Source organism: Echinops telfairi, unplaced genomic scaffold (genome assembly GCF_000313985.2).
Source record: "Echinops telfairi isolate 266 unplaced genomic scaffold, ASM31398v2 ScPeMD7_443;HRSCAF=831, whole genome shotgun sequence".
Classification (NCBI taxonomy): Eukaryota; Metazoa; Chordata; class Mammalia; order Afrosoricida; family Tenrecidae; genus Echinops; species Echinops telfairi.
The window spans coordinates 63,113,273-63,138,664 of NW_022104341.1; the positions used below are offsets into that span (position 1 = coordinate 63,113,273).

At 38.2% G+C, this 25,392-nt stretch overlaps 1 protein-coding gene and 1 non-coding gene across 2 annotated transcripts in view; one reads left to right on the forward strand and one right to left on the reverse strand.

Annotated features, from left to right (window-relative positions):
- The window catches only part of DOCK7 (dedicator of cytokinesis 7), a 204,552-nt gene that overhangs the window by 10,395 nt on the left and 168,765 nt on the right, over positions 1 to 25,392 (forward strand). The window contains exons 2-9 of the mRNA XM_030886060.2: positions 583 to 688; positions 6,840 to 7,015; positions 7,202 to 7,270; positions 12,283 to 12,412; positions 12,500 to 12,712; positions 13,080 to 13,165; positions 22,536 to 22,602; positions 24,165 to 24,314. Of these exons, the coding sequence (XP_030741920.2) occupies positions 583 to 688; positions 6,840 to 7,015; positions 7,202 to 7,270; positions 12,283 to 12,412; positions 12,500 to 12,712; positions 13,080 to 13,165; positions 22,536 to 22,602; positions 24,165 to 24,314 (997 nt within the window). The remainder of the gene's footprint in view (positions 1 to 582; positions 689 to 6,839; positions 7,016 to 7,201; positions 7,271 to 12,282; positions 12,413 to 12,499; positions 12,713 to 13,079; positions 13,166 to 22,535; positions 22,603 to 24,164; positions 24,315 to 25,392) is intronic.
- On the reverse strand, positions 7,746 to 7,852 carry LOC115870191. Its single transcript, XR_004046564.1, has one exon. It is a non-coding gene; the product is annotated as a U6 spliceosomal RNA (small nuclear RNA).

A 25,392-nucleotide genomic window follows, 5' to 3' on the forward strand; every position in this document is an offset into this window, starting at 1 on the left:
TGGGTGCTCTTATAGCTCTTATAACAATCCATACATCCATTGTGTCAAGCACATTTGTACATATGTTGCCATCATCCTTTTCAAAACATTTTCTTTCTACTTGAGCTTTGGTAGCAGCTCCTCCAAGTTCCTTATTTTTTTCCTCCCTCCCTCACCCGCCCACTCTCATGAACCCTTGACAAATTATAAATTATTATTATTTTCATATCTTACACCATCTGCTGTCTCCCTTAATCCCTGGATTAAGGTAGGGCGGTTATGCGATCATTGCATTTGGTGGCCCCTTTCTCCCCCAGCCTTCCCTGTACCCTCATGGTATTGCTATTCCCATTATTGTTCCTGGGGGTTTACCTGTCCTGGATTCCTTGTGCCAAAAACTCTTAACTTTACCATGTACATGCTCTGTTCTAAGCTGGATTTGTAAAGCAGAACTGGGGTCATGATAGTGGGGGGAGGAAGCATTAAAGAACTTAGAGGAATGTTGTATATTTCATCAGTGCTATACTGCACTCTGGCTGGCTCATCCTTCCTTGCTTCCCCTATTTTAAACTTTTAAAAATAATGTATTTGCTTTCTTTATAGAACGGTAGCAGCTGAAGTTAGGAAGCAGATCTCTGGACAATATAGTGGTTCTCCCCAACTGCTCAAAAACCTCAACATTGTTGGCAATATATCCCATCACACCACAGTAAGTAACACTTACAATATGTTGTCTTTATTTTTTTAGTACTACAGTACAAGTTGATGGCTTTAAGGATGATTGATTTTTATTTCACAACATAGGAGGCCAGGAGTCAGAATTCGGAAAGTGGCTTTAAGGACAGGTCCATCTTTGTCTAACTTCTAGTAGTTGGAAATCATTGGAGTTCCTTGACTTGTAGATTCATTTTGCCCCCCATTCTCTGGTTTGTGCTAGTTTGTCTGTATGTCTAATCTGCTCTTTTTTATATCACAAGAGGGATAACTTTTAAGATACACCCTAAATTAGTGTGACCTCAATAATGAAACAAATAATTTGGAGGATATATTTAATCTATAAGCTATATGGTATATTTTGTTATATTACTATTAGTACTCTGTTGAGAATTTGTGCATCTATATTTTAGGGAATATTGATGGTTAGTTTTTTTGTGCTGTTTTTGGTTTTGATAACGGTAATGCTGGCCTTGTAGAATATATTAGAAAGTGTTGTCATCCCTGTCCTCCTCCCCCTTACACACATATTTTATATTTGAAGATTTTGAGTAGGATTATTATTCTTAAAGTATTTGGTGGAATTGACCAATGAAGTCCTCTGGTCCTGAGCTGTGGGGAGATTTTGATTCTTGATTTAATCTTTCTATTCAGGTTACTATGGGTCTATTGAAAATTTCTAATCTTGTGTTAGTTTTGAAACTTTAAGTCTTTTTAGGCATTTGTCCATCTTATTTAGACAATGTAGTAAGATGTTGGTAAAATTAATTTGTTGTTCACAGTACTATTTAGTAATTTTAAAAGTTTCTGTAAGGAGCTCTGGTTGCATAGTAGTTACAAATTGGGCTACTAGATGTACGGTCAGCAGTTCGAAATCAATTGCCACTTAGAACAAAAATCGGTTCTGACTCATGGCAACCCAATAGGAGAGGATAGAATTGCCCTTGTGAGTTTTCAAGACTGTCAATCTATCTGGGAAAGATTGTCAATCTTTTCCCCTATGGAGGGGCTGGTGACTTTGAACTAGTAATCTAGCAGTTAGCAGTTCAGTGCGTAACTCCTATGCCACCACGGTTCAATCGAGAAAGATGAGGTGTTTTACTCCCATAAGAAGTTATTGTTTTAAGGAACTCACAGAGGCAGTTCTACCCCCTCTACAGAGTTGCTCTGAGTCAGAATCGACTCAGTGGCAGTGAGTTAGAGTATTTTGATTTCGGTAAAGGAGTCTGGTGTCATAGGGGTTATGAGTCAGCAGTTCAGCACTTTAAACCACCAACTGCTCCATGGAGAAAGATGAGGCTTTCTGCTTCCATAAAGATTTACAGTCTTGCAAACCCACAGGGGCAGTTTTACTCTGTCCTATAAGGTCCTTATAGTTGGGGTTGAGTATGTCAGTGTGCTTTAATTTCTGTAAGGTTTATAGTTATGGTCTTAATTTAATTTCTGATTTTAGTTATTTGCTTCTTTTTTGTCATTCTAGCTATTGGTTTTCTATTTTATCTCAACTCTAATCTTCATTATTTATTTACTCCTGTTGACAGTGCGTTTGGTTTGTGCTGACTTTCTTATTTCTTGGTAAATTGAGGTAGTTGGTTTGAAATCTTTGTTGGTCCAAAGGTGACACATGTAGCTGGACTGCTAACGGAAAGGTTGGGTTTTGAACCTAACAATCTACGACTGGGAGGCAGTCTGCTTCCTTACAGATTTACAGCCTTGGAGCAGTTTTGTTTTCGACTTGATGGCAGTGTATTTTGGGTTTATCAATGTTGGTTTATATAGCTATAAATTTCTCACTTGAGTGCTTCTCTCACTGTGTCCCATATGTTTTGGTATGTTGTGTTCTTATTTTCTTCCTCTCAAAGTATTTTCTAATTACCATAATGTTTTCTTGTTTGACCCATTCATTGGTTGTTTAACCAGTGTGTTGTTTAGTTTACATGAATTTATGAATTTTCTTTTTCTTCTATGAATTGATTTTTCTTCCATATAATTAGAGAAGATACTTTGTTTGATTTTTGATCTTTTAAACTTTATGGAGAGCTTTATTTTCTACTGTCCAGGAGAATGTTCCATTTATACAAAAGAATAAGTAATATTCTCTTATTGTTGAGTAGTATTCTGTATGTCTTTTAGTTTTGTTTACACTGTTGTTCAAGTTCTTTGTTTCCTTATTGATCATCTGTCTAGATACTCTATTATTGAAAGTCGATATTAGAGTTTCCAACTATTATTGTAGCACTGACTATATCTTCTTGTATATTTTTCAATTTCCCCCCCATATATTTTGGGGCTCTTTTGTTTGGTGAGTCTATGTTCAAAATGATTATATCTTTATGAGCTGACAATTTTATTAATATAAAATGCTGTCTTTTGTAGTTGTTTTTGACTTAAATTCTTTTAGATTGATATGATACAACCTCATCTCTTTTCTGGTTACCGTTTGCCTGTATAGGCAATCATTATTTTATCAATGTTCAATTTATGGACAATTCATGCTTACTCTTTAATGTTTTGTAAATTTGCCCGTACTTTGATTGAACCAACCTCTATTCTAACAGATGTATGACACTCTGCCGTAAGCCTCAACCCGAAGGTTTTTGCCTCCAGCTCTGTGGGTCAGCAAACCCACTTCCTCAATTAAGTGCCCAGAGGCACTCTAGATCCCTGCAGCAAACTTCTACCCCAAAGCACTCAGCTTTACTTGCCCTGTTTGCTGGGAAGTCCACCACCTTGTCCCAGCTCTGGCTTTAGGTTCTATTGCTGCGCCTATATCACTACTCTGGTGTCAGCGCTTCTTTCTGGAGCAGGGAGATTCAGTGCATGGAGATCTCCAGATCGAAAGCATACTCTCCACTGCTGGCTCTTCTCTTTCAGTCATAGTGAGATTCTCTCCCTTCCCCTGTGGCTGATTTTATACTGAGTAAGATGTAATCACAAGCCTGTTAATAATCACAGCTGAATCATATAATCCAATCAATATCTTCACCACTTTCTTACCCAAACTCATTGAGAAAAGGGAGGTCTTTTGGTGGGAGTAAAAAGAGCTATACACCAAGACAGTTATAAATTAAACAGACTAAAGCCAAACACAGTCGGTAAGAGAAGCAACTAGTCATGCATACAAGTAAAGAAGTATTGCTAGTGGGACTTCAGTTCATAGATCCATGGATTTATAGCAAACAAAATGTATTTCAACATGTCTCTGCAATTACTAGAAGACTCTTGACTTATAACTCCTTGAGTTTATCCTACACGGGACTTGTTGAGCTTCTTGGATATGTATATTCATGTTTCTCATGCTTCCATCAGTGGTGAATGAGAGTTATAGTTCATAAACAATATCTGGTGGGATAATAAAAAAAAACAAACTCACTGCCATCAAGTCAATTCTGACTCATAGTGAAGCTATAGGACAAGGTAGTACTGCCCCTGTGAATTCTCAAGACTGTAATTCTTTACTGGAGTAGAAAGCCTTGTCTTTTTCCCTCGGAGCTGGATAGTGGTTTGAACTGCTGACCTTGTGGTTAGCAGCCTGTGTTAGTCTGGGTACATTAGAGAAACAAATCTCCAGAAACTCATATGTATAAGAGAGAGTTTTATATAAAGGGTAAGTGCACATCAAGAAAACATCCCAATTCAGTGCTGCCCAAGCCTACAAGTCCAACATTAGCCCATATGTCCTCAACACCAATCCACAAAGTCCTCCTCCATCTCACAAAACACACACAATGACGCTGACTGAAGAAGGAAAGCCGAATCAGTGAGCATGCTCCAGCACCCAGGGCTGCATCGGGGTAGGTCCATGTGGCTTTTCCTCAGGAATGTCTTGGAGGAAGTGAGCCTTGCCAGCTGAAGCAGGGAACTGGCTAAGGCAGCTGACCCTGGTCCGACCATCAGAAAGCAAGAGACCTGAGAACTAGAAAGGCGAGGCTTACCAAGCCATTAATCTCTCTGCCCTTCAATTAACCTCGCATGTGTTTATCAGCCAGGTTGGCACAATAAAGTTTATCAATCCACCCCTTGCCAACTTGGCACCTGTACATAATTCTTTAGCCTCACAATTGCAATTAAGTAACACCTTAATCCTATAATCCTGTAAATATGTTCCCCCACCTATGAATGTTTTTAAACCAACCACTTCACCCAATTTTGGGTATCCAATTTATATACTTGCCACTTACATCAACCCAGCGTTCTGAGTTCATATTTTATGACATGAAGAATCATCATTCCAGTTTGAACCTTGTGAAGTCTGCATCCATAAGCACAGTCAAATCCGGACAGGCCATCCATAAAGTCAGCAACAATATGCATCAGTTCACAGGCTCAAAAATCTCCAGCTGGTCGGGTTCTGGTCAACTCAATGTGGGCTGCCTCACTCAGCCTCCACAGGGTACCCATTGGTTGCCTTGCCTTTAGACCATGGGCTCTCACCAATACTCAACAAGCCTAGCTCCATTGTGATAGGTCATGAACTTTAGACCAGTCAACCTGCTCTCTTCTTCTCTTACTTTTTTCCTGTAAACCAAGTCCAAAGGTGTCAGTGGCCAAACTCAACCCGTCTCTTTATTGCTGCATTTCTCCCACTTCCACTCAACAAGTAGATCCAGGTGGTCACCTAACAAGCATCTCAGCCTGCTCACAGGCTCCCTTTAACATTCCGTCCCAGAGAGGAGTTTTCTTCATGGTTCCAGATTTTTTCGGGCTTCTGACAAAAACTGTTGGCTCCTGAGTACTCCAAAGCACTGGGTGGGGCATATCTTTTCACAGCTTTCTTTGCAGGTGTGGCCTAAACCCATCTAAAGATCAAATTTTAATGGTTGAACTCAAGTGGGCTTATAAACTTTCTATTTTCATACTTAACTGTATTTTCCCAGAAAACAGCCGAGTAAACAGTGTGCTTTATCTGACCTCCAGCTGGACAAAGGAGAAAAACTACCATGAGGGAGAGGTCAAACCAACATCCACTCTCCATCTTACGATTTTTTTTTTTCAGTACCCTACTCCCAAGGTACCATAATGTGTTAGTCTGCGTACTTTAGACAAACAAATCCACAGAAACTCATAAGTGTAAGAGAGTTTTATATAAAGGGTAAGTGCACATCAAGAAAACATCCAACCCAGTGCTTCCCAAGCCAAGTCCAACATTAACCCATATGTCCAACACCAATCCACAAAGTCCTCCTCCATCTTACAAAACATACACAATGATGCCGACTGCAGGAGGAAAACCCAATCAGTGAATGTGTAAGCATCTCAGCACTGGCAAGGGTCTCCAGTTGGCTGCTCCACCACCCAGGACTGCATCGAGGTAGATCCATGTGGCTTTTCCTTGGGGATGTCTTGCCAGAAGTGAGCCTTGCCAGCTGAAGCAGGGAACTGGCTAAGGTAGCTGCCCCCTGGTCTGACCATCAGAAAGTAAGAGACCGGAGAACTAGAAAGGCGAGGCTCACCGAGCCATTTATCTCTCTCCCTTCAATTAACCCCACATGTGTTTTTTCGGTCAGGTTGGCACAATAAGGTTTAACTACATCACTCATGTTAAGGATATATATGATTTTACTTAAGGCATAACCAGATAATCCAGGATAATGTTTCCATCTTTAGTCATATCTGTAAGGAATTCCTTCCTTTCTGGCATTTAAAGTAATATTCACAGGTTTCAGAGGTTAGGATGTGACTGTCTTTTTGAGAGGGATTTTTTTTTTTCTTTTTTAGCCTACCATCTTCTGGTTATGTATTTTTAACAGGACAATCACTAGTAACTACAAATAAAGTAAAACCACTGTTGAAATTTACCAGTGAAAGTCTCAAAGATATTAAAAAATTTAAAATCCTCCAATGAGCACTTGGTAAGATATAAAGCATTATAAAACAGTTCATTATTTTCGCTGTTTTTATCTGAGAGGTATGGGAAGTCTAAGTGATACTGTAAAAGAGTCTGACCCAACCATAAAGCAATGTAAAAAGGCTAACACCTTATATTTTCTCTAGTGCCTCTGACTGGATATCTTGAAATTTTAGAAAGAATTAAATGAAATATAATTTATTTAAAATTATTTTTTCCCTGCTCAAAGTTATAAAATACTTATGTCTACCCCATCTTGTTTATCTCTCACACCTTTTCCTAAACCCACTTTGTGAAGGTGCCCCTTACTGAAGCAGTGGATCCAGTGGACTTGGAAGATTACCTCATTACTCATCCTTTAGCTGTAGATTCTGGACCTCTGCGGGACTTGGTTGACTTTCCTCCAGATGATGTTGAAGTTGTTTATAGCCCCAGGGATTGTAGAACCCTTGTTTCAGCTGTACCAGAAGAAAGGTAAGGAGAGATTTACCCATTTTTGGTAGTGTAAATATACAAAGGCTACCTTCCACTATTTTATTTAGATCCTATTTTTGGTGGTGGCATAGTTTACTAATCCAGTAACAAGAAATGTAGCAATCAAAATCACAAGCATCAGTGTTGTTCTTTGTAGATTACAGTATATTCTCTCTTTTAAAATAGTGAGATGGATCCACATGTTAGAGACTGTATAAGAAGCTATACAGAAGACTGGGCAGTTGTGATCAGAAAGTAAGTTATATGTGTATTATTAAATTTAAATACTAAGGGCTTGTAAATGCATTGTGGTTGTTTGGTGCCCTCAAGGAGGTTCCAAGCCATAGGGACCCTGTGAACAACAGAAGCAGTCACTGGTTGGTCCTCTGCCATGCTCACAATTGTTATGTGCCTCTGTGTCACTCTGTCTCATCAAGGGTCTTCCTCTCTTTCACTGATCTGTAAATATATCAGGGTAGCTTAATAATAAAGCCACTACTGTTGAGAAGATTCTGACTTATAGTAACCTTATAGAAAAATTGAACTACCCCTTAGTTTCCAAGACTAATTTTAACAGAGCAGACTGCCTCATCTTTCTCCTGTGAGGCAACAGTTAGGTTTGAACTACTGACCTTTTACTTAGCAACCCACAGTCAACCTTCTGGTCTACCAGGGTTCCTTAGATGAATAACCTAAAACCAAATAATAGACCTGAATGTTGTTTTTGTTGTTGTTGTTGGAATGCTTCACGAATTTGCATGTTATCCTTGTGCAGGGGCCATGTTAATCTTCTCTGTATCGTTCCAATTTTAGTATATGTGCTGCCGAAGCAAGCACCTGAATGTTGTTATTTTTTAAGTAAAAGAAGCATAAAAAGAACTATTATAGGTAGACTTTTTTTTCCATTGGTAGTTACATAAATACTTTTATGTCTTTTTCCTATTGACTATTAGTCTATGGGTATAGTATTTTTGTGTTATCATAGATCATCAATAATGAGTGTTATGAGTGATTTTGTAGTCTAATTTTTTCTAGGACATTAAGGGTGGATATTGATGAATATTTTTTTTTCCTCCAAGAAATACAGTTCAGTACAACTTAAGTTTGATGGATGATTTTCCAGGTCAAGCTGCTTATCTTTTATTAACTAACTTAAAGGACCTGTAGATCATATTAGCTAAATGTTTGCAAAGTAACTTTATTTATCAGTGTGTGTTAGTCTGGTAGACTAGAGAAACAAACCCATAAACACGTATATGTATATGAGAGAGTTTTATATAAAGGTTAACTGTACGTTAACATAGCATCCCAATCCAGTTCAGTCTAAGCCCATATGTCCATTATTAGCCCATGTGTCCGATACCAATATCTAAAGCCCTCTTCAGACTCATGAAACACTTTAATGATGCCGAATGCAGGATGATCACAGGCCAGTGAGTTTAAAGTCTTTGGATCCAGGGGCGTTGCAAGCATCTCAGTGCTGGCAGGGGTCTCTCAGTGGCTTCTCCAGCTTCAGGGCTGTATCAGGGTAGGTCCATATGGCTTCTCCAGCTCTTAGGGTATAGTGCCATGTGTCTTGTCAGTAGAGTTTCTCCAAGGGAGTGAAGTACTGAGTGTGAGTCTCTCCCATCTCCAAGAAGGAAATACCAGAGTTTTCCAGAATACTCAGCGGAAGGTCATTCCCAGAGAGGCCTCACCTGCTGTGACATGATTGACACCCCTTCACACTTGATCCTCTCAAGTCCCAAATTGACACCAGATGATGTACCTGCCACACATTGTATGTCTTTGAAATGTATAACTCAAATTAGGAAACAGAATTACTTTTTCTTTTCTAATTTGCATACTGAAGAAAGGTCTTGTACGGACATTTCTCAGCTTTATGTTTCTATAGGAAGCATAATGGAAATAGTAGTGAAGGACTCTGTGACATCTTTCCAGGTTTCCCGAAGGAAGACTTTGGCTAAATTACAAGGGCAACAGTGATGCATCCACTGCTTATTCTTTTTCCCTGTGGCTTCTGTCTTGTTTCACTGGGCTTAATGTTGTACTAAGCATCCCTCTGCTGATAAGCTTTTTAGTTTTAGTGTCAACTAATAAAGTACACAGTCTGCTGATGTTTGTAAAGAAGAACTATTTTTATAAGCTCATGATTTTGATAAGTATTCCAGTACCCAGATTTTAGAGCTTACTGAAGAAAAGTACTTTCTCTGTCACATAATTCAACTCTTTTTATATTTATACATGTATGTTAGAAATTCATGAGAAATCTTAATAAAAAGAGGTTACCTACAAAGTGTATTGACCTCAGAAATACAGAATCCAGTATTTCATTTTAATATGGGGTCGCTGATCTAACTTAGGTGAGAAGTATGTTTTTATGTATTGGGCATTTGCTATGTGCTGTTAGTTTTAGTTTAAGATGGATTAGTTCACAGGTAGATTAGTTTTGTAGTAGTTCAGTAACTTCAGTGAGGTCCCTTGAGCTAACAAGTGGAGCAACCAGAATTGGCATCTCGGGGTGTTCAATTCTAAAGCTCCTATCTTTTTGGCTACATTGGACATGATTCATTAAGTGCCATGGTACATGAAAGACAATAGGGATACTGTTAGACGGCAAGTAATGAGATATGCCTGGAATAGAAAAGAAAACCCACTGCTATAAATAAGGAGAAGATTTATACAAAAGCTGTAGTAGTGCTTTAAGCCCAGAAACACAAATACAGGGAATGAGCCTGGGGCAGCTGTTTGGAGAATTTGGTTTCTTTAAAATCCCTTTATTACTTGTATCCATCAGGGACAGTAGAGGTGTGTCTGCCTTTCTTATGAATAATACTTATAGGGGCTTGAGTCGAGAGAATAGTACCCGGGCAGTTGATAGTACTATGGAAGAGGGAGTCTTCATCCCCAGTTGACAGTACTATGGAAGAGTAGATATGGATTGATTTTGTTTCTTTCCTGGCAACATGAAGTTCCTCTTTCCCATTACCACTATGCCTTGGGGCAAACAGATGCAATATTTCTGGACCTACATGGGAAATGCAAATTTAAAGATGAGTTTAGAATCCAGATTTGCTAAGTATTTGATGGGCTATGTTAAGCTGTTTAACTGCAAAGTCGGTAGTGAGAACCCTTCAGCTCTTCCATGGGAGAAAGATGAGACTGTTTGCTCTTTTACAGAAACACATAGGTGCAGGTCTGCGCTATCCTATGGATGTGCAGATACCACCACAATCAACTTTGGAACATTCTCTTCCTGCTTGTACCCCTTGCTACTGACTTCCCATTTCCCCCTTCCTCTTCCACGCCCCCAGGTAATTATTAATCCAGTTGTTGTCTTCATGGATCCAACACCAAATATTGACGTGCCAGACATTATACTAAGTAATGTTGAGATATCAGTGAACGAAACCAATTTCCTACTGCTAAAGAGTTTGCCATGAGTTTGAATCTCTTGGTGACTGTAAGAATACATGGAAAGAGAATTACCAAACCACAAATAAAAGAACTAACCATTTAGGAAATAGTTAATTTAGCAATAGGTCAAGGTCCCTAAGTATAATTTTTTTTTTTTTTTACCTGGCTCCCCTTCAGGGGTCTCTTTATTCAACCTACAAAGACGCTGTCAGCGCCCTGGCCGGGGCTGCCGGCAGCGAGGCACATGGTGGTTTTCCTCACAGCACCCGCGGAGTGCCAGCATCTCTGGACACCCCAGGGCAAACCAGCAGCACGGGTGCTCTTGTTTACAATGCTCCTAACAGGATTCTAACATAAAAATAGATCTCTATCACATATATATATTTATACACTGTAATTAATATCATCAAAGAGATATGAAAGAAAATCAACAGGTTACTTTTAGAAAATAAAAAAATTTTGGTCAATGAAAAATATTTTCAAAACTCAAGAAATGGACTTAACAGTAGAGTAGATATAGTTGAACAGTTAAACAGTGAATTATAAAATGAAGCTACAAAGTTCTTCCATAATTTAGCAAAGATTGAAAGGATAGAAAATGCTTCATATGTTTATTTATTCATCAAATACATATTTAAGAAAATAGTTTTAGTGAAATATAATTAGCATCATATAATGTAATAGTTTAATCTGATTAAGAAGACATGATGTGCAATGATCACCACAATCAACTTTGGAACATTTTCTTGTTTCTTGCACCTATTATTGTTGATTTCTCATTTCCTTCCAACTTCCCCTCCATACCCCCAAGTCATTATTAATCCAGTTGCTGTCTTAATAGATCCATCACCAAATATCTATTGATGTGCCAGATACTATACTAAGTAATGAGACAACAGTGAACAAAACCAATTCCTTGCTCTTGGTGGGAGATGAACATATAAACATTTCATAGGTAGATGAACATTATAAACATTTCATAGATAGATTGGAGGTAAGTCTTAAGGATAAAAATAAAGTGAGGTGAGGAAGACAGGATGGGCGAAATTCTCTTTTCTATGTAAGTAGAAAAGATTTCCTGATAAAATTAATTTGAGCAGAAACCTGAAGGAAGTATGGAAGTGAATCTTATACATATCAGGAAGAAAAAGTGTACTAAGTAGAGAGAAGAATAAATAAAAAATCCAAACTCACTGCCCTGGAGTCAGTTTTGGCTCATGGTGACCCTGTAGGGCAGGGTAGAATTGCTCCTGGGGGTGTCTGAGACTAACTCTTTATTAGAAAAGAAAGCCTCATCTTTCTCCTGTAGAGCAGCTGGTGGTTTTGAACTGCTGACCTTGAGGTTAGCAGCCCAACTGATAACCACTACACTGCCAGGTTGAAGAATAGTATAGACAAATACCCCATGGAAGAATCCCCCAAACTATTGCCCTTGTAATCTGGAACTGAGTAAGCCAGAGTAGATTGGCCTGTAAAATAAATAGCAACACTTTTGAGGGATGCCTCTTTTAAACAACCAACCATCCTAGACTATAAACAGTAAACAATTATACCAAGGCAAAGGTGAGAAGGCAGGTGGGGGGTGGGTAAGGAAGTTGGACTATGGAAGGAAGTTTGGAGATGGTCAGAGTCCTGACACATTATGGGGGTTGTAACCAATGTCAAGGCACAATTTGTGTATGAAATTGTTAACTGCAAATCCAATTTGGTCTGTAAACTTCCACTTAGAACAGGGTAATTGTGAAAAGAGAAAAAGAAATAGTGGAAAACTGTTGACTTACTACATAATAATGCTGAGAAGTGAGAATTTTTTCAAAATTGAGATTAATTAATTTCTTTATTTTGAATAGGTATCACAAACTGGGAACAGGATTTAATCCCAATACATTAGATAAACAGAAAGAAAGGCAAAAGGGTTTGCCCAAACAAGTCTTCGAATCTGATGAAGCTCCAGATGGCAACAACTACCAGGATGATCAAGTAATAATTTCTTTTAATATAATTATAAGAAGGTATTTCAAAACATTTCTTTGAATTGAAAAGTGTATTTAATGTTTTGCTTGACAGGATGATCTTAAAAGACGTTCAATGTCAATAGATGATACTCCAAGAGGTAGCTGGGCCTGCAGTATTTTTGACTTGAAAAATTCTCTTCCTGATGCTTTGCTTCCCAATTTACTCGATCGGACTCCAAATGAAGAAATAGACCATCAGAATGATCAACAAAGGAAAGCACACCGTCACAAGGAGCTCTTTGGTCTGCATCCATCACCAGATGAGGTAAATTAGATACAAAGAAGCAAATACTGTTTAGATATTTAGGATGATAGATATTTGGGTTATTAATTATGTATAGTAGACTTACAAGTACAATATTATAAAAAATACACCTTAACTAAAATATTGCTGTCGTTTCACTAAATGAAGTAGACTTTAATACTGTTGAATTTATTCATTCCTAATGACTAACTTCAGTTAATTGAGCACACTTACAACCTAATGAGTTTTGTTTGTGTATAAATGAATTGTTTTTTCTTATGTTAAATTGTAAGAATGAAAAGTACTAGATTGGGAAAATAAATTTCTACATAAATATAAAAGCATGGATTATGATAAGGACGTTCATTTTGGTGTTGTTAATTTATAGGAAGAACCGATAGAACGACTTAGTGTTCCTGATGTACCCAAAGAACATTTTGGTCAAAGACTTCTTGTAAAATGTTTATCACTCAAGTGAGTCCTTTCTTTTATTATATGATTTTTATTTTCAGTGGTGATATTTTGATTATAACAATCCAAGTAGATCTTAAACTTGTATTTGTGTCCTTTTGAGAAATGATATTCTTGTAAATCATTTAAAATACTATTGGGCCATTAAACTTAGGAAGCTGAGTTTAAAGCATTTTTGGCTTACAGGTGAAAATAACTCTTTGTCAAAGTTGAACAATTCATGTTAAAGTATGGAATGATGTTCAGTGAAATCTCTGATTCATCAGACCCTATTTTATACATTAGGAATGTGAAGACAGAATATCTTTTCTTAACAGAGTTGATTTTTAAATTTGTTACATGGTAAGCTTTCTTTTTGAAGTATATATTTCCTTTCTTCCTAAAAAAAAAATTATTTCTAATCTATGATTGAGATGATGTATGTCACATTTATATTCAGCTTGTGTGTTAGACCAGGTTGACTAGAGAAACAAATTCTGTGACACTCACATGATTTATAAGAGACAGTTTTATATCAAAAAGTAATTATATATCAGGGAAACATCCAAGCCCAGCCCAACTCAAGTCCATAATTCCAGTGATATCCATAAGTCCCTCTTCCGACTCATGCGGTCACATTGCAGTGATGCAGAATGTGGGACTATCACATGCCAGGGGGTGCAAAGTCATGTGGATGCAATGATGGTGGAAGCATTGCGGGGCCCCAGCAGTTTTTAGGGTGGCCAGCAAGTAGGAAGGTGAAGGCAGAGAGAGGAAGGCTTCTAGAGCCGTGGTTCTCAACCTTCCTTATGCTGCGATCTTTAATACAGTTCCTTATGTTGTGGTGACCCCCCCAAGCATAAAATTATTTTCGTTGCTACTTCATCACTGTCATTTTGCTACTGTTATGAATCAGGTGACCCCTGTAAAAGGGTCGTTTGATGCCCAAAGGGGTCGCGACCCAGAGGTTGAGAACCGTGGTTTTAGAGTTATATATCTCAGTCACACCTTCAAGGGAAGTCATCAGGCTTTGACTTGATAGGTTAAGCTTCATCTTCCTTTCTTTTTCTTTTTTTTAAACCATTTTATTGGGGGCTCATACAACTCTTATCACCATCCATACATATATCCATTGTGTCAAACATATTTTTATATTTGTTGCTATCATCATTCTCAAAACATTTGCTTTCTGCTTGAGCCCTTGGTATCAGCTCCTCATTTTCCCCCTCCCTCCCCATTCTCCTCTCCCAAATGAACACTTGATAATTTATAAATTATTATTGTTTTGTCATATCTTACACTGTCTGACGTCTCCTTTTACCCACTTTTCTGTTGCCCATCCCCCAGGGAGAAAGTTATATGTAGATCCTTGTAATAGGTTCCCCCTTTCTCCCCTACCTTCCCTCCACCCTCCCGGTATCGCCACTCTGACCACTGGTCCTGAAGGGGTCTTCTGTCCTGGATTCCCTGTGTTTTCATTTCCCATCAGTACCACTGTACATCCTCTGGTCTAGCCAGGTTTGTAAGGTAGAGTTGGGATCATGATAGTGGGGGGGAGGAAGCATTTAGGAGCTAGAGGAAAGTTGTATGTTTCATCGTTGCTACACTGCCACCTGACTGGCTCGTCTCCTCCCCGCTACCCTTCTGTAAGGGGGTGTCCGGTTGCCTACAGATGGGTCTTTGGTCCCCGATCTGTACTCCCCCTTATTCACAATGATTTGATTTTTTTGTTCTTTGATGCCTGATACCTATTCCCTTCAACACCTCATGATCACACAGGCTGGTGTGCTTCTTCCATGTGGGCTTTGTTGCTTCTGAGCTAGATGGCCACTTGTTTACCTTCAAGCCTTTAAGACCCCAGATTCTATATCTTTTGATAGCCAGGCACCATCAGCTTTCTTTACCACATTCGCTTATGTACCCATTTGTCTTCAGCGATTGTGTGGGGAAGATGAGCATCATGGAATGGTAGTTTAATAGAACAAAGTATTCTTGCATTGAGGGAGTACTTGAGTGGAAGCCTCATGTCCATCTGCTACCTTAATACTAAACCTATAAATACATGCACATAGATCTATTTCCCCATTCTCATATATAAATATATTTACATATGTAAATGCCTTTATTTAGACCTCTGTGAATGCTCTTTGCCTCCTTGTCCTTTCTTCTATTTCCTTTTACTTTCCTCTTGTCCCACTATGATGCTCAGCCTTCATTTGGATTTCAGTAATTCCTCTTGGTTCCATTACCCTTGGTCAGGCTCTAGCAGGCCTCCTACAGCCTCCTCACCACCGATTTGGATCACTTGTTGTTCCCTTGTCCCTGGATTCGTTAACACCACTTCCTTTCCCCCCACTTACCCCTCTCCCATGTCTCCCCAGACATATTTTCTTATAGGTGCCATGTTGGTGAAAAAGAAAAGCCAAACTGCCACAGCTTGTAAATCAGTAATTGAAAGGCTGCTTTTATGATGTCATGTATTTTAAGCTAATTATTTGTTCTGATGTAACAAAAAATAAATTTAAATTCTCAGACCTTTCTCAGAAAGCAACTCAATTCTGTGCATAGATAATGTAGGCAATATTTTTTCTTCCAAAGCTAAGGCTTTATATATTTAGTTAAGTTGATCAAAACACTTCTTTAAAGATTTAATGTACAGTCTTCTATCAGTTCTTACTATCTTTTATTTGCTTTTTAAACAGCTTTATTGTAATATAATTTATATACCATAAATCCACCTTTTAAATTGTGCAGGTCAGTGGTTTTTAGAATATTCAAAATATCACAAGTATTCTAAAGCCATTGAGTCGACTCTGACTCTTTGTGATCCCATTGACGCACTCAATGAGTGTGCCGCAGTGTAGAACTGTAGGGTTTCAGTGGTTGTCTTTGTTTTTGTTTGCAGGAATAAGGTTAGCATTTCTTAAATCAGCCTGGACTCTGTTTTTGGCTATCATGGCAGACTTTTAGACCCACTGCAGTCTGACATCATAACCACTTCACTATCAGGGGAAAGGCGTTATGCAATATGTGTCTGATTTCTTTCATTTAACATAATGCTCACCAGACTCATTGATATTGAGCTGAATATCAGTACTTCATTTCTCTTGATGAATGTGCAGAATGGTCAAAAAATGATTGCATGAGGCCACATCTGATCTCTGACTTCAGCTACAGTCATGGCTAGTCGATGCTAACTCATAGTGACCCAAGAGGGCAGGGTTGAACTGCCCTTATGAATTTCCAAGGCTATAACTCTTTACGGGAGTAGGAAACACTGTCTTTCTCCCAAGGGGTTGACTGGTGGTTTTGAACTGCTGACCTTTGGAATGAAAACCCACTGAGTAGCTACTACACTACTAGGGCTCCCCTGACTTCAGTAGGGTGTGTGTGTGGGGAGAACTTAATTTTACATTGGCCCAAGGCCAATTACCACAAGACAGAGGTCAGATATTCCTCCACCCTCCATCCTTTTACTCTCTTCTGATACCAAATGTTTCTCCCTAGGCACGTTTGCAGTAGCCACACAGAATTCTCACACAGTACTCACAATTATGGGGATTTAACAGGTTACCACAAGCCAGGATCAGAAAACATTACAGATACAGGCATTAATGCACAGCATCGCCTCTTCACTGCCAGCAGCCAAGTCTCTCTCTGACCCTTAGCCTCTCAGGGAAGTAGTCCTGTGGTGTCTGCCTAAGGAGGGCCCGGAAATCACTCTGTGGCTTTGCCTCACTGTTCTGCGGTCTTTACTATGAGATGCCTTCACTCTGATGCTTTGCTTCCTTTGCAATTTCAGACAGGGGTATTGAATGTGCTCTGCCGATGGTCCCAGGAATCGTCTCTGGAGTCTATTGGTCTTACAAATGCTATTATGTGATCTCCAGCTTCGTTTCTATCACCAAGGTCATATTTTCCAACTGCTGTTCCATTCCCTTTGTTTTTAAATTTTGCATTTCAATCATCAGTAATTATCAATACATCTTGATTGCATGTTTGAGCCATTTCATGCAGACAGCTGTTGGTAGAATTCTTTAATTTCTGCCTCACTAAATTTAGTGGTTGGTGCATAAATTTCCATAACAGTTGTAGTGACTGGATTTCTTTGTATGTGTATAGATATTACCTATCACAGACAGCATTGTACTTCAAAATAGATCTTGAAGTGTTCATTCTTCTTGAATCTGTCATTTCCACCATAGTAAACTCTGATTTTTCTCATTCCAAATAGTCAATACCAGTCCAATGCAACTCACCAACACCCAGAATATAGATCTTTATGTGCTCTATTTCATTTTTTGTCAACTTCCAGTTTTCTTAGTTTCATACTTCATTCATTCCAATTTCCAATTATGTTTTGATGTTTGTAGCTGTTTCTTTTCATTTTGAGTCATGCCTTATCAGTAAATCAAGGTCCTGAAGGCTTTACTCCCCCAAGCTTTATTCCATCCAGAATAGTCTGGGATCAACTGGATGGCATGTAACAACATTAACAATATAACCCCAAAATATATAAAATGATGAATATTTTAATAAATGCTGAATGATAAAAAAATTAAGAACCAACAGAGGCATTTATTATAATATGAGAAAATTGAACATAGTTCTTATTAATTGATGGATAAGCACAAATCACAATTCGATTACAACTTTTTCTGAAAATAATTTTTTCCCAAATGGTTTCATTGATATATTCTTTCACATGTTCACGGTTGAAATCCTATAAGAAGCAAATCCTTTCAGGGCACACAACAAGAGGGATCAGCTACCTTTGCTTGGTTATATAATGTTTGTCTCGTACCTTAAAACTTAACATATAAATATATGTATAGATCTATTACCCTATAATTATTTATAAATATTTTTACATATGCACATGCCTGTATTTAGACCTCAATAAATGCCTTTTGCCTCCTAGTTCTTTCCTCTATTTCATTTTACTTTCCTTTTGTTCCACCATCATGTTTGTCTTCATTCAGGTTTCAGGAATTCCTCTCGGCTTCATTGCCCTTGATCAAGCCCCACCAGCTCAACCCTGAGTTTTATTATTTCTTTTCTTTTGCTATTAGTAGGGCTGTCCTGTTGACTCTGCTCTAATTGCTGTAAGTTTTGTGTCAGCATATCAGTCATAAGCCTCTCTTCCATTTTCATGTGTGCATGTATTGTTATCAAACTTCCTCTGATAATTTGCTGTGTCCCCAAAATTTTGGTTCATCGTATTCTCATTTTCGTTGGTTTCTAGACACTTCCTAATTTCATCTCTGATCTGGGCCAGTACCCACTCCTTTTGCAATAGTTTTTCATCCTCCAGTTGTTTGCTCTTATTTCCTTAATTGTTCTTTTGTTTATTTCCAGCCTTATGGCATAGTGGTCAGAGAGAGAAGTCTGTATGATCTCTATGTGCTTGAATATGCAGATTTGACTTCTGTCCCAGCATGTGGTCTATCTTTGAGTATGTGCCATGTGGGCTTGAAAAGCATGGTAAATTTAGGTAGAGAGCTCTGAAAATAACTTTGATGTCAATTTGTCTAATTGAACCTTCTTTTCCTGTGGTCTATCTTTTTCGGAGAGTGGTGTATTAAAGTCACCTACTATAATTGTTGAGCCTGTGATTTCTTTTTTCATCTTTTGGATTGCTTGTTTGGCAAATTTCGTGGGATTCTCATTAGGCATGTATATAGTTATTATGCTCACTGGTTCTTGGTCTACTTCTCCCTTGAGCATTATATAGTACCCCTCCTTAACTCTTGTTATGGCTTGCATCTTGAGATCAATTTTGTCTGAAATTAGGATCACAACCCCTGCTTTTTTTCAATTGTCATTTGCTTGGTTTATTTTTCTCCAGCCTTTGATTCTCAGCCTATTTTTGTCTGTAATCTTGAGATGTGTCTCCTGTAGGCAGCAGATTGACTGGTTGTGTTTTCTAAGCCAGTCTGCTATTCTCTGCCTTTTAATGCCTGAGTTCAGTTCATTAATATTCATGGTTTTTACATCCATCTGTGGACTCTGTGATGTCATCTTATACGTTTGTGCTGGTTGTTTTCCTACCTCCCTTGTGTGTGTGTGGTTCATTATTGCCTTCTTTCCACCCTTGAGCGAATGCTATCTTGGGGGCTGTTTACTCTTTGTTGCCCTCTGGGTGGAGTTGTTCTATTTGGCAGTCTCTTATTTGTGCTTGTTTAGTGTAGCTCTTCTGACCATACTTGGTTGGAAAGGATCTTTTGTAGAGCTGGGCTTCTTTTAACATATTGTTTTAAATTTTTCCTTGTCTGGGAAGACTCTTACTTCTCCATCAATCTTGATAGATAATTTGGCTGGATAGAGTATTCTTGGTTCGCGTTATTTTCCTTCAATTTTTGGAAAAGATTATTCCACCCTCTCCTTCACCACAGTGTTTGCTGTTAGGTATGAGCATATTCTTATTTGGTTGCTTTTATAGGTGACTGCTTATTTTTCCCTAACTGCTCTTACTGTCCTTTTACTAAAAGTTGGATAGTTTCACTATTATATGCCTTGGTGACTACTTCAGATCTAGTCCTAGCTGGTGTTCTTTTGGCCTCCTTAATGATTGCCTAGTTTTCATTCATGAAGCTGGGGAAGTTTTCCTCTAAGAATTCCCTTGCTGTTTTTGCCATTGACTCTTCATTGTGTCTTGCTCTGGTAATCCAATTATTCATAGCATCAGACCTGGCTCTCAGTTTTTTTTCAGCTTCTCTGATTATCTTATGATAATCCTTTCCTGTTTGTGGAAGTCTGCCTGCTTATCCTCTAGGTCACTGGTACAATTTTCTGCCTCCTCAAGTCTGTTTGCGGTGTCTGTGAATTTACTACTGGCTTTTTTTATCTCCTCTCTTAGGTCTTCGTTCTACCTTTGGTTCATGGCATTTATCTCCTCTATCATTTCATCCTTTTTCTGTATTGTTTCCCTCAGATCCTGTATAACTCTAAGCAGCATTCTGAAGCTTTCCTTCTGTGCCAGATCATCACCTACTTCTATGCATGTCATTAGGTTCATGACTTCTTCTGACATTGCCTTCTGTTTTTCCTGTTTTTTTGTTGAGGTTGTTGGTGCTGATTGCTGTTTATGTGTTATTTTAGAGGAGCCAGGTACCATTTTCCGGAGTGTCGAAGAGCATTGGGCTCTCTGTTTGGGAGACTCATAGGAATGCTTTTTCAAACCCAGTGCAGCTAACTGCACTGGGTGGTTGGGCTACCACTTTATCCTCTTGTGGTTTCACGGTTTTACTAGCCAACCAGTATTCTGATATTTGGAGGGCAGGTTGGATGGCCCTCTCAGGGGATGCTGGTCGGGTGGTTGTGGGCTCACAAGGATGGCACTGCGCTGGATGATCTCACAGAAGCCTTGGTAGTGTGGCCCAGGGCAGCTTGGAGAGCCTCAGAGTGCGAGTGGGGGTGCTTGCGGCAATGGGAGTGCTGCAGAGGGCGTGTGGTTGTGCCTGCTTTGGTGTAGAGCACTGTACATGGTGGGTGGAATTACCCTAGTCTGCACAATTGAAGTGGAGATTGGATGGAGGTTCCCCAGCAGGGTAGAGCGTTGGGGATGACTTGTGGTGCTGCCTTAGGCCATGTGAAGCACTGTGGCAGGCCGGTGGAAGTTCCCTCAGCCATGTGTAGGGTCACAGAGGACAGGCAGGCAATCCCCCTGCCGAATGGAGCACCACAAAGGGTGGGCGGTAGTTCCCCTAGCTGCTTAGAGGGCCTTGGAGGGTAGGCAGGAGTTCCCCCAGATCTTTGAATGGGAGATCATGTAGCTGTTTGGGGTGTGGTGGAAGGTGGGTGAAATTTCCCCGAGTGAGTGTAAGGCTGCAGAGGCTGGGAGAGAGCTTGTCCAGCTGGGTGGGCAGAGAGGAGCAGCCTGAAAGTTGGCAGTGGAGTGTGAAAGTAAACAGAGGAGGAAACAAAAACAAAACCAGAAAGGGCGTGGGGTGGTGGGGGTTCGGAGCCTGCTGAGCATGTGGCAGGAAAGAGAAAAGAGAGAGAGAGAAAAAAGTAAAGAGATATTTGAGCTCCTGCCTGACTGTTGGGATGGAGGGGTTTAAATCTACTCAAAAGGCAGCAGCAAGCTGTGGTTGGGTTGATGTAAAGGCTTTACGCTGGCCAAAGTAGCCTGGTGCAGGCCAAGACTGTGGCAGGGCTAAGGCAAGTCCCAGCCTTCCTCTGGAGTGGTGAGCCAGAAGCCCACAGCTCTTCAAAAGCTAGTGGATCTGTGTCTACTTATCTTTATGACGCTCCTTCTGTGACCTGGAAGAATGGAGTTTCCCTCTCAGTGGCTCTCATGCGCTGATTTCTATTGAGTACCTCTCCGGTATGTATTACTCAGTCACCATCTTGATGGAACTCCCGCCAGTCAAAATATTTATAATTTATTAGGATGATCAATGATACACTCATGTATCAAAAGTTAGTATATTATGTAGACCTCAGCAAAGTGTGGCTATGGTCCAAATCTAACCCATTCCCCATCTTTGTTAAAGCTGCAAGTTACAAATTATATTAAAAGAATAATATTTGGTGACATGTGAAAATGCTATGAAATTTAAATTTTATTGGAACTTTGTCATTTATTTACTTATTTAGATAATATCTTGCTGTTTTTACTTTACATGTCTAGATTGAGTAACTGTGACAGACCATATAGTCTGTAAAGGTTAAAGCCTTTTCCAGCTTCTTAGAGAAAAAGTTTGCTAATACTCCACTCACTCACTCACTCACTGCCACAGAGTCAGTGCCAACTCACAGCGACTTATAGAACAGGGTAACAACGGCCTCTGTGGGTTTCCAAGACTGTATGTAACTCTCTATAGGAACAGAAAACCCTGTCTTTCTCCTGAGGAGAGGCTGGTGGTTTTGAACTGCTGACCTTTCACATCACAGCCCAATTTGTAAATACGCCAACAGGATTCCCAATTTTCAATAGAATATATTTTACTTCTGTATACTAGCAGAGTGTGCACATATTTTCTTAATGTTTTTTTTTTGTTGTTGTTGAATATATTATCTGAAAAAGATTCATCCTATTAGGCTTTTATTTTTAAAGATTACTTAAAATATAAGTGTTGCTATGTATCAAAGAAGCCAAATTATATGTCAGAGAGTGACTAGTGCCACAAACTTTAGCTGGTAAGATGCTGTAGCACTGTTATGCAGTTGAGATTATTTGTCACTGGGAAAATAGAGGTGGATTACAGATTAGGTAATGGTTGGTGATTTACATTGTGAATAATATACATGGAAAAGTGAAATTTAGAAAGAAAATGTAGGCCGAGGCACAGATGTAGAAATTATTTTTAGAATGAGAATTCCCTTCCAGTTATTTTTTTAAAGTTAAAAAAAAACAACTTTAAATTATTGTATCTTTTTCTTTTTAAAGGTTTGAGATAGAAATTGAGCCTATTTTTGCAAGTTTGGCTTTATATGATGTCAAGGAAAAGAAAAAGGTAAGATTATGTATTTAAACATAGTCTTAGGTCAATCTTGGATTTAGGAAACATGTTTTTAGGTTGTTTTATAAGATTGCCTTTTTGAGAATTAAGCATGGATCTTTAAAAAATGAAAGAAACCTAGTTTTGTTTCACTGAAAGTCTTAAAAACAAAAAGCAAAAGCAACTTCAACAAGAGAAAAACTAGTTGCTGTAATGTAAGTGAGGGTTTACAGAGAAGATCAGTTTTTCATTTAACAGTTCATACTCATTTTGTTTCAACTCATCCTTTGTACCATATACATTTGAGTATAAGCTGACCTGAGTATCAGCCACAAAAACAACATAAAAATGTGCTGTAAAACTCTGCTTATACATGAATATATAGAGTAATTCCTTTACTGTATCATCATTTATCTGTTTCCAATGTCCATTTCTCCTTTCCTAACCTTCTGAACTTTGTCTTCAGTCAATGCTGCCATTTTGACCTTACATGGGGGTGAGTTCAGTTCCAGACTCACTGGGTAACCCAGGGCTATCGTCTTGGGGGACCCCACTAATCTCTATCTGATCCATAAATAAACCCAGTTTTCTTTTAATTTAGTGAGTATGAAAATGTTCTACTTCGTTAATAAGTAGCACAACAGAAGGATGTTACTTAAATGATGTATGCTTAGAGAATGATTGTGCCAGTGGATGTTGGTGCAATTTTCAAATTTTGTTTGGTAAAAGATCACTTATGAAAAAAAGACCACTTATGTTTATTATAAATATTATGTCTTGACTTTTAACTATCGTATCTTTATTACACTTGGGGAGAATTTCAAAGTGCTACTTCATACAACAATTCTATATATATTTTAAATCATTTTATTGGGGGCTCATACTCTTAACATAATCCATCCATACATCCATTGTGTCAGGCACATTTGTACATTTGTTACCATCATCATTCTGAAAATACTTTCTTTTTACTTGAGCTGTTGGTATTAGCTCCTCATTTTTTCCCCTCTCTCCCCACGCCCTCCCTCACCAACCCTTGATAATTTGTAAATTATGATTATTTTGTCATGTCTTACACTGATATCTCCTTTCACCCACTTTTCTCATACAGCAATTCTTAATGTAGAACTCCAAGTTTTACTGTCTGTAGACACGTGACGTGCCTCCAGTGACTTGCTGTTCCATATAAGATAGGGATTTCTACCCTGGAACTCTGCTGCAGCTACTTGTTTCTGCTAAGTCAAAACTGCTGACAAGCTGTTCATAAGATTTTTTAAAAAGCCTAGTTTGGTGTAATTCATGACAATCATAATTTAGTTGTATTTTTTATTAATAGTTACCTTTTAATAGAACACACTTAGCATATTATTCTTTCTGATGTTTATTATATTTGATTTCCCTGGTAGTTTTTACATTAATTATGAGTTGAGTTAGTCACATAAAGATGGTCATAGTGAAATATAAGATAAGCTGTAGGTTAGCATATAATGTCCTAATTTAAGACTAGGTATGCATGATTTTGTGAGTTTATAAATTGTATAGACTTAAAACAGTTAATACATCAATCTATTTTTTAGATTTCAGAAAACTTTTATTTTGACCTTAATTCTGAGCAGATGAAAATATTGTTACGTCCACATGTCCCACCTGCTGCTATTACCACCCTGGCAAGATCAGCTATTTTTTCTATAACTTACCCTTCCCAAGATGTCTTCCTTGTAATAAAGGTGAGGATAATGTTAAATACATTTGTTTTTATTTGCAGTGTCTATATACTTGTCTACGTGAATAGAGACCATTCATGACAAGAATTTTTCCCACTCCTCATTTATTGACTACCTTGTTATCCTATAATTTGTATTTGCAGTAGTAAAAACATCTATCCCAATGTTTGCACACTAAAGACACATGGCTGGCAGTATTGAGTACAAAGATATGAAGCAAAGTATAACACTAGCTATGATGCCTAAGGTTATGTGTTAACTTAGCTGGCCCATGGTTTAGGACAGGAAGATAGGAAGATTTTACAATGTACTCATTTGTACCTTTAAATTTTTATTTATATGAATGCATTTTCTATTCACATTCATTCTTGGAGACTGAGCCTTTATATGGACATTGGAAAGCAAAAATAAACATTATTGAAAATCGTGTCATTAGATAAAATAAATATTAACAATTAGTGAATGTTAACTAGCATATTCTTATGCCATTTTTTTATTAATTGGGATTTAATACATATATCATTCCAAATTTCAGTCTCGTCAAGTAGAATGTACAATTGCTACCACAATCAGTTTCCAAACACTGAATAGAGAGCATTCATGACAAGAATTTTCCGAACAGTTTCCTTTCTACTTGGATCCCTTGACATCGTCCTATACCTTTATCGATATATAGACCATTCAACTCTTATTTTTTTAACCATCTCCAAAATGAACAGTATTTTATAGTTTTTATGATATATATATCAAATGGATTTCGTCCTATTTTATTTAGCATTATACATGGATAGAGACAATTTGAAAAAATGTGGTATGTAGGAACTATTGGCCACTGAGGAGGATTATTTTGATTTGGATTTATTAAATTTTAATTTTTAATTTTGATATACTAAATGAACATGAATTTATAGTTGATCTATTTATTTATTTATTTATTTTAAATAAGCATTTTATTAGGGCCTCATACAACTCATCACAATCTGTACATACGTCATCTGTGTCCAGCACTTTAGTACATATGTTGATTTCATCATTCTTATGACATCCGCTTTCCACTTGAGCCCCTGGTGTCAGCTCATTT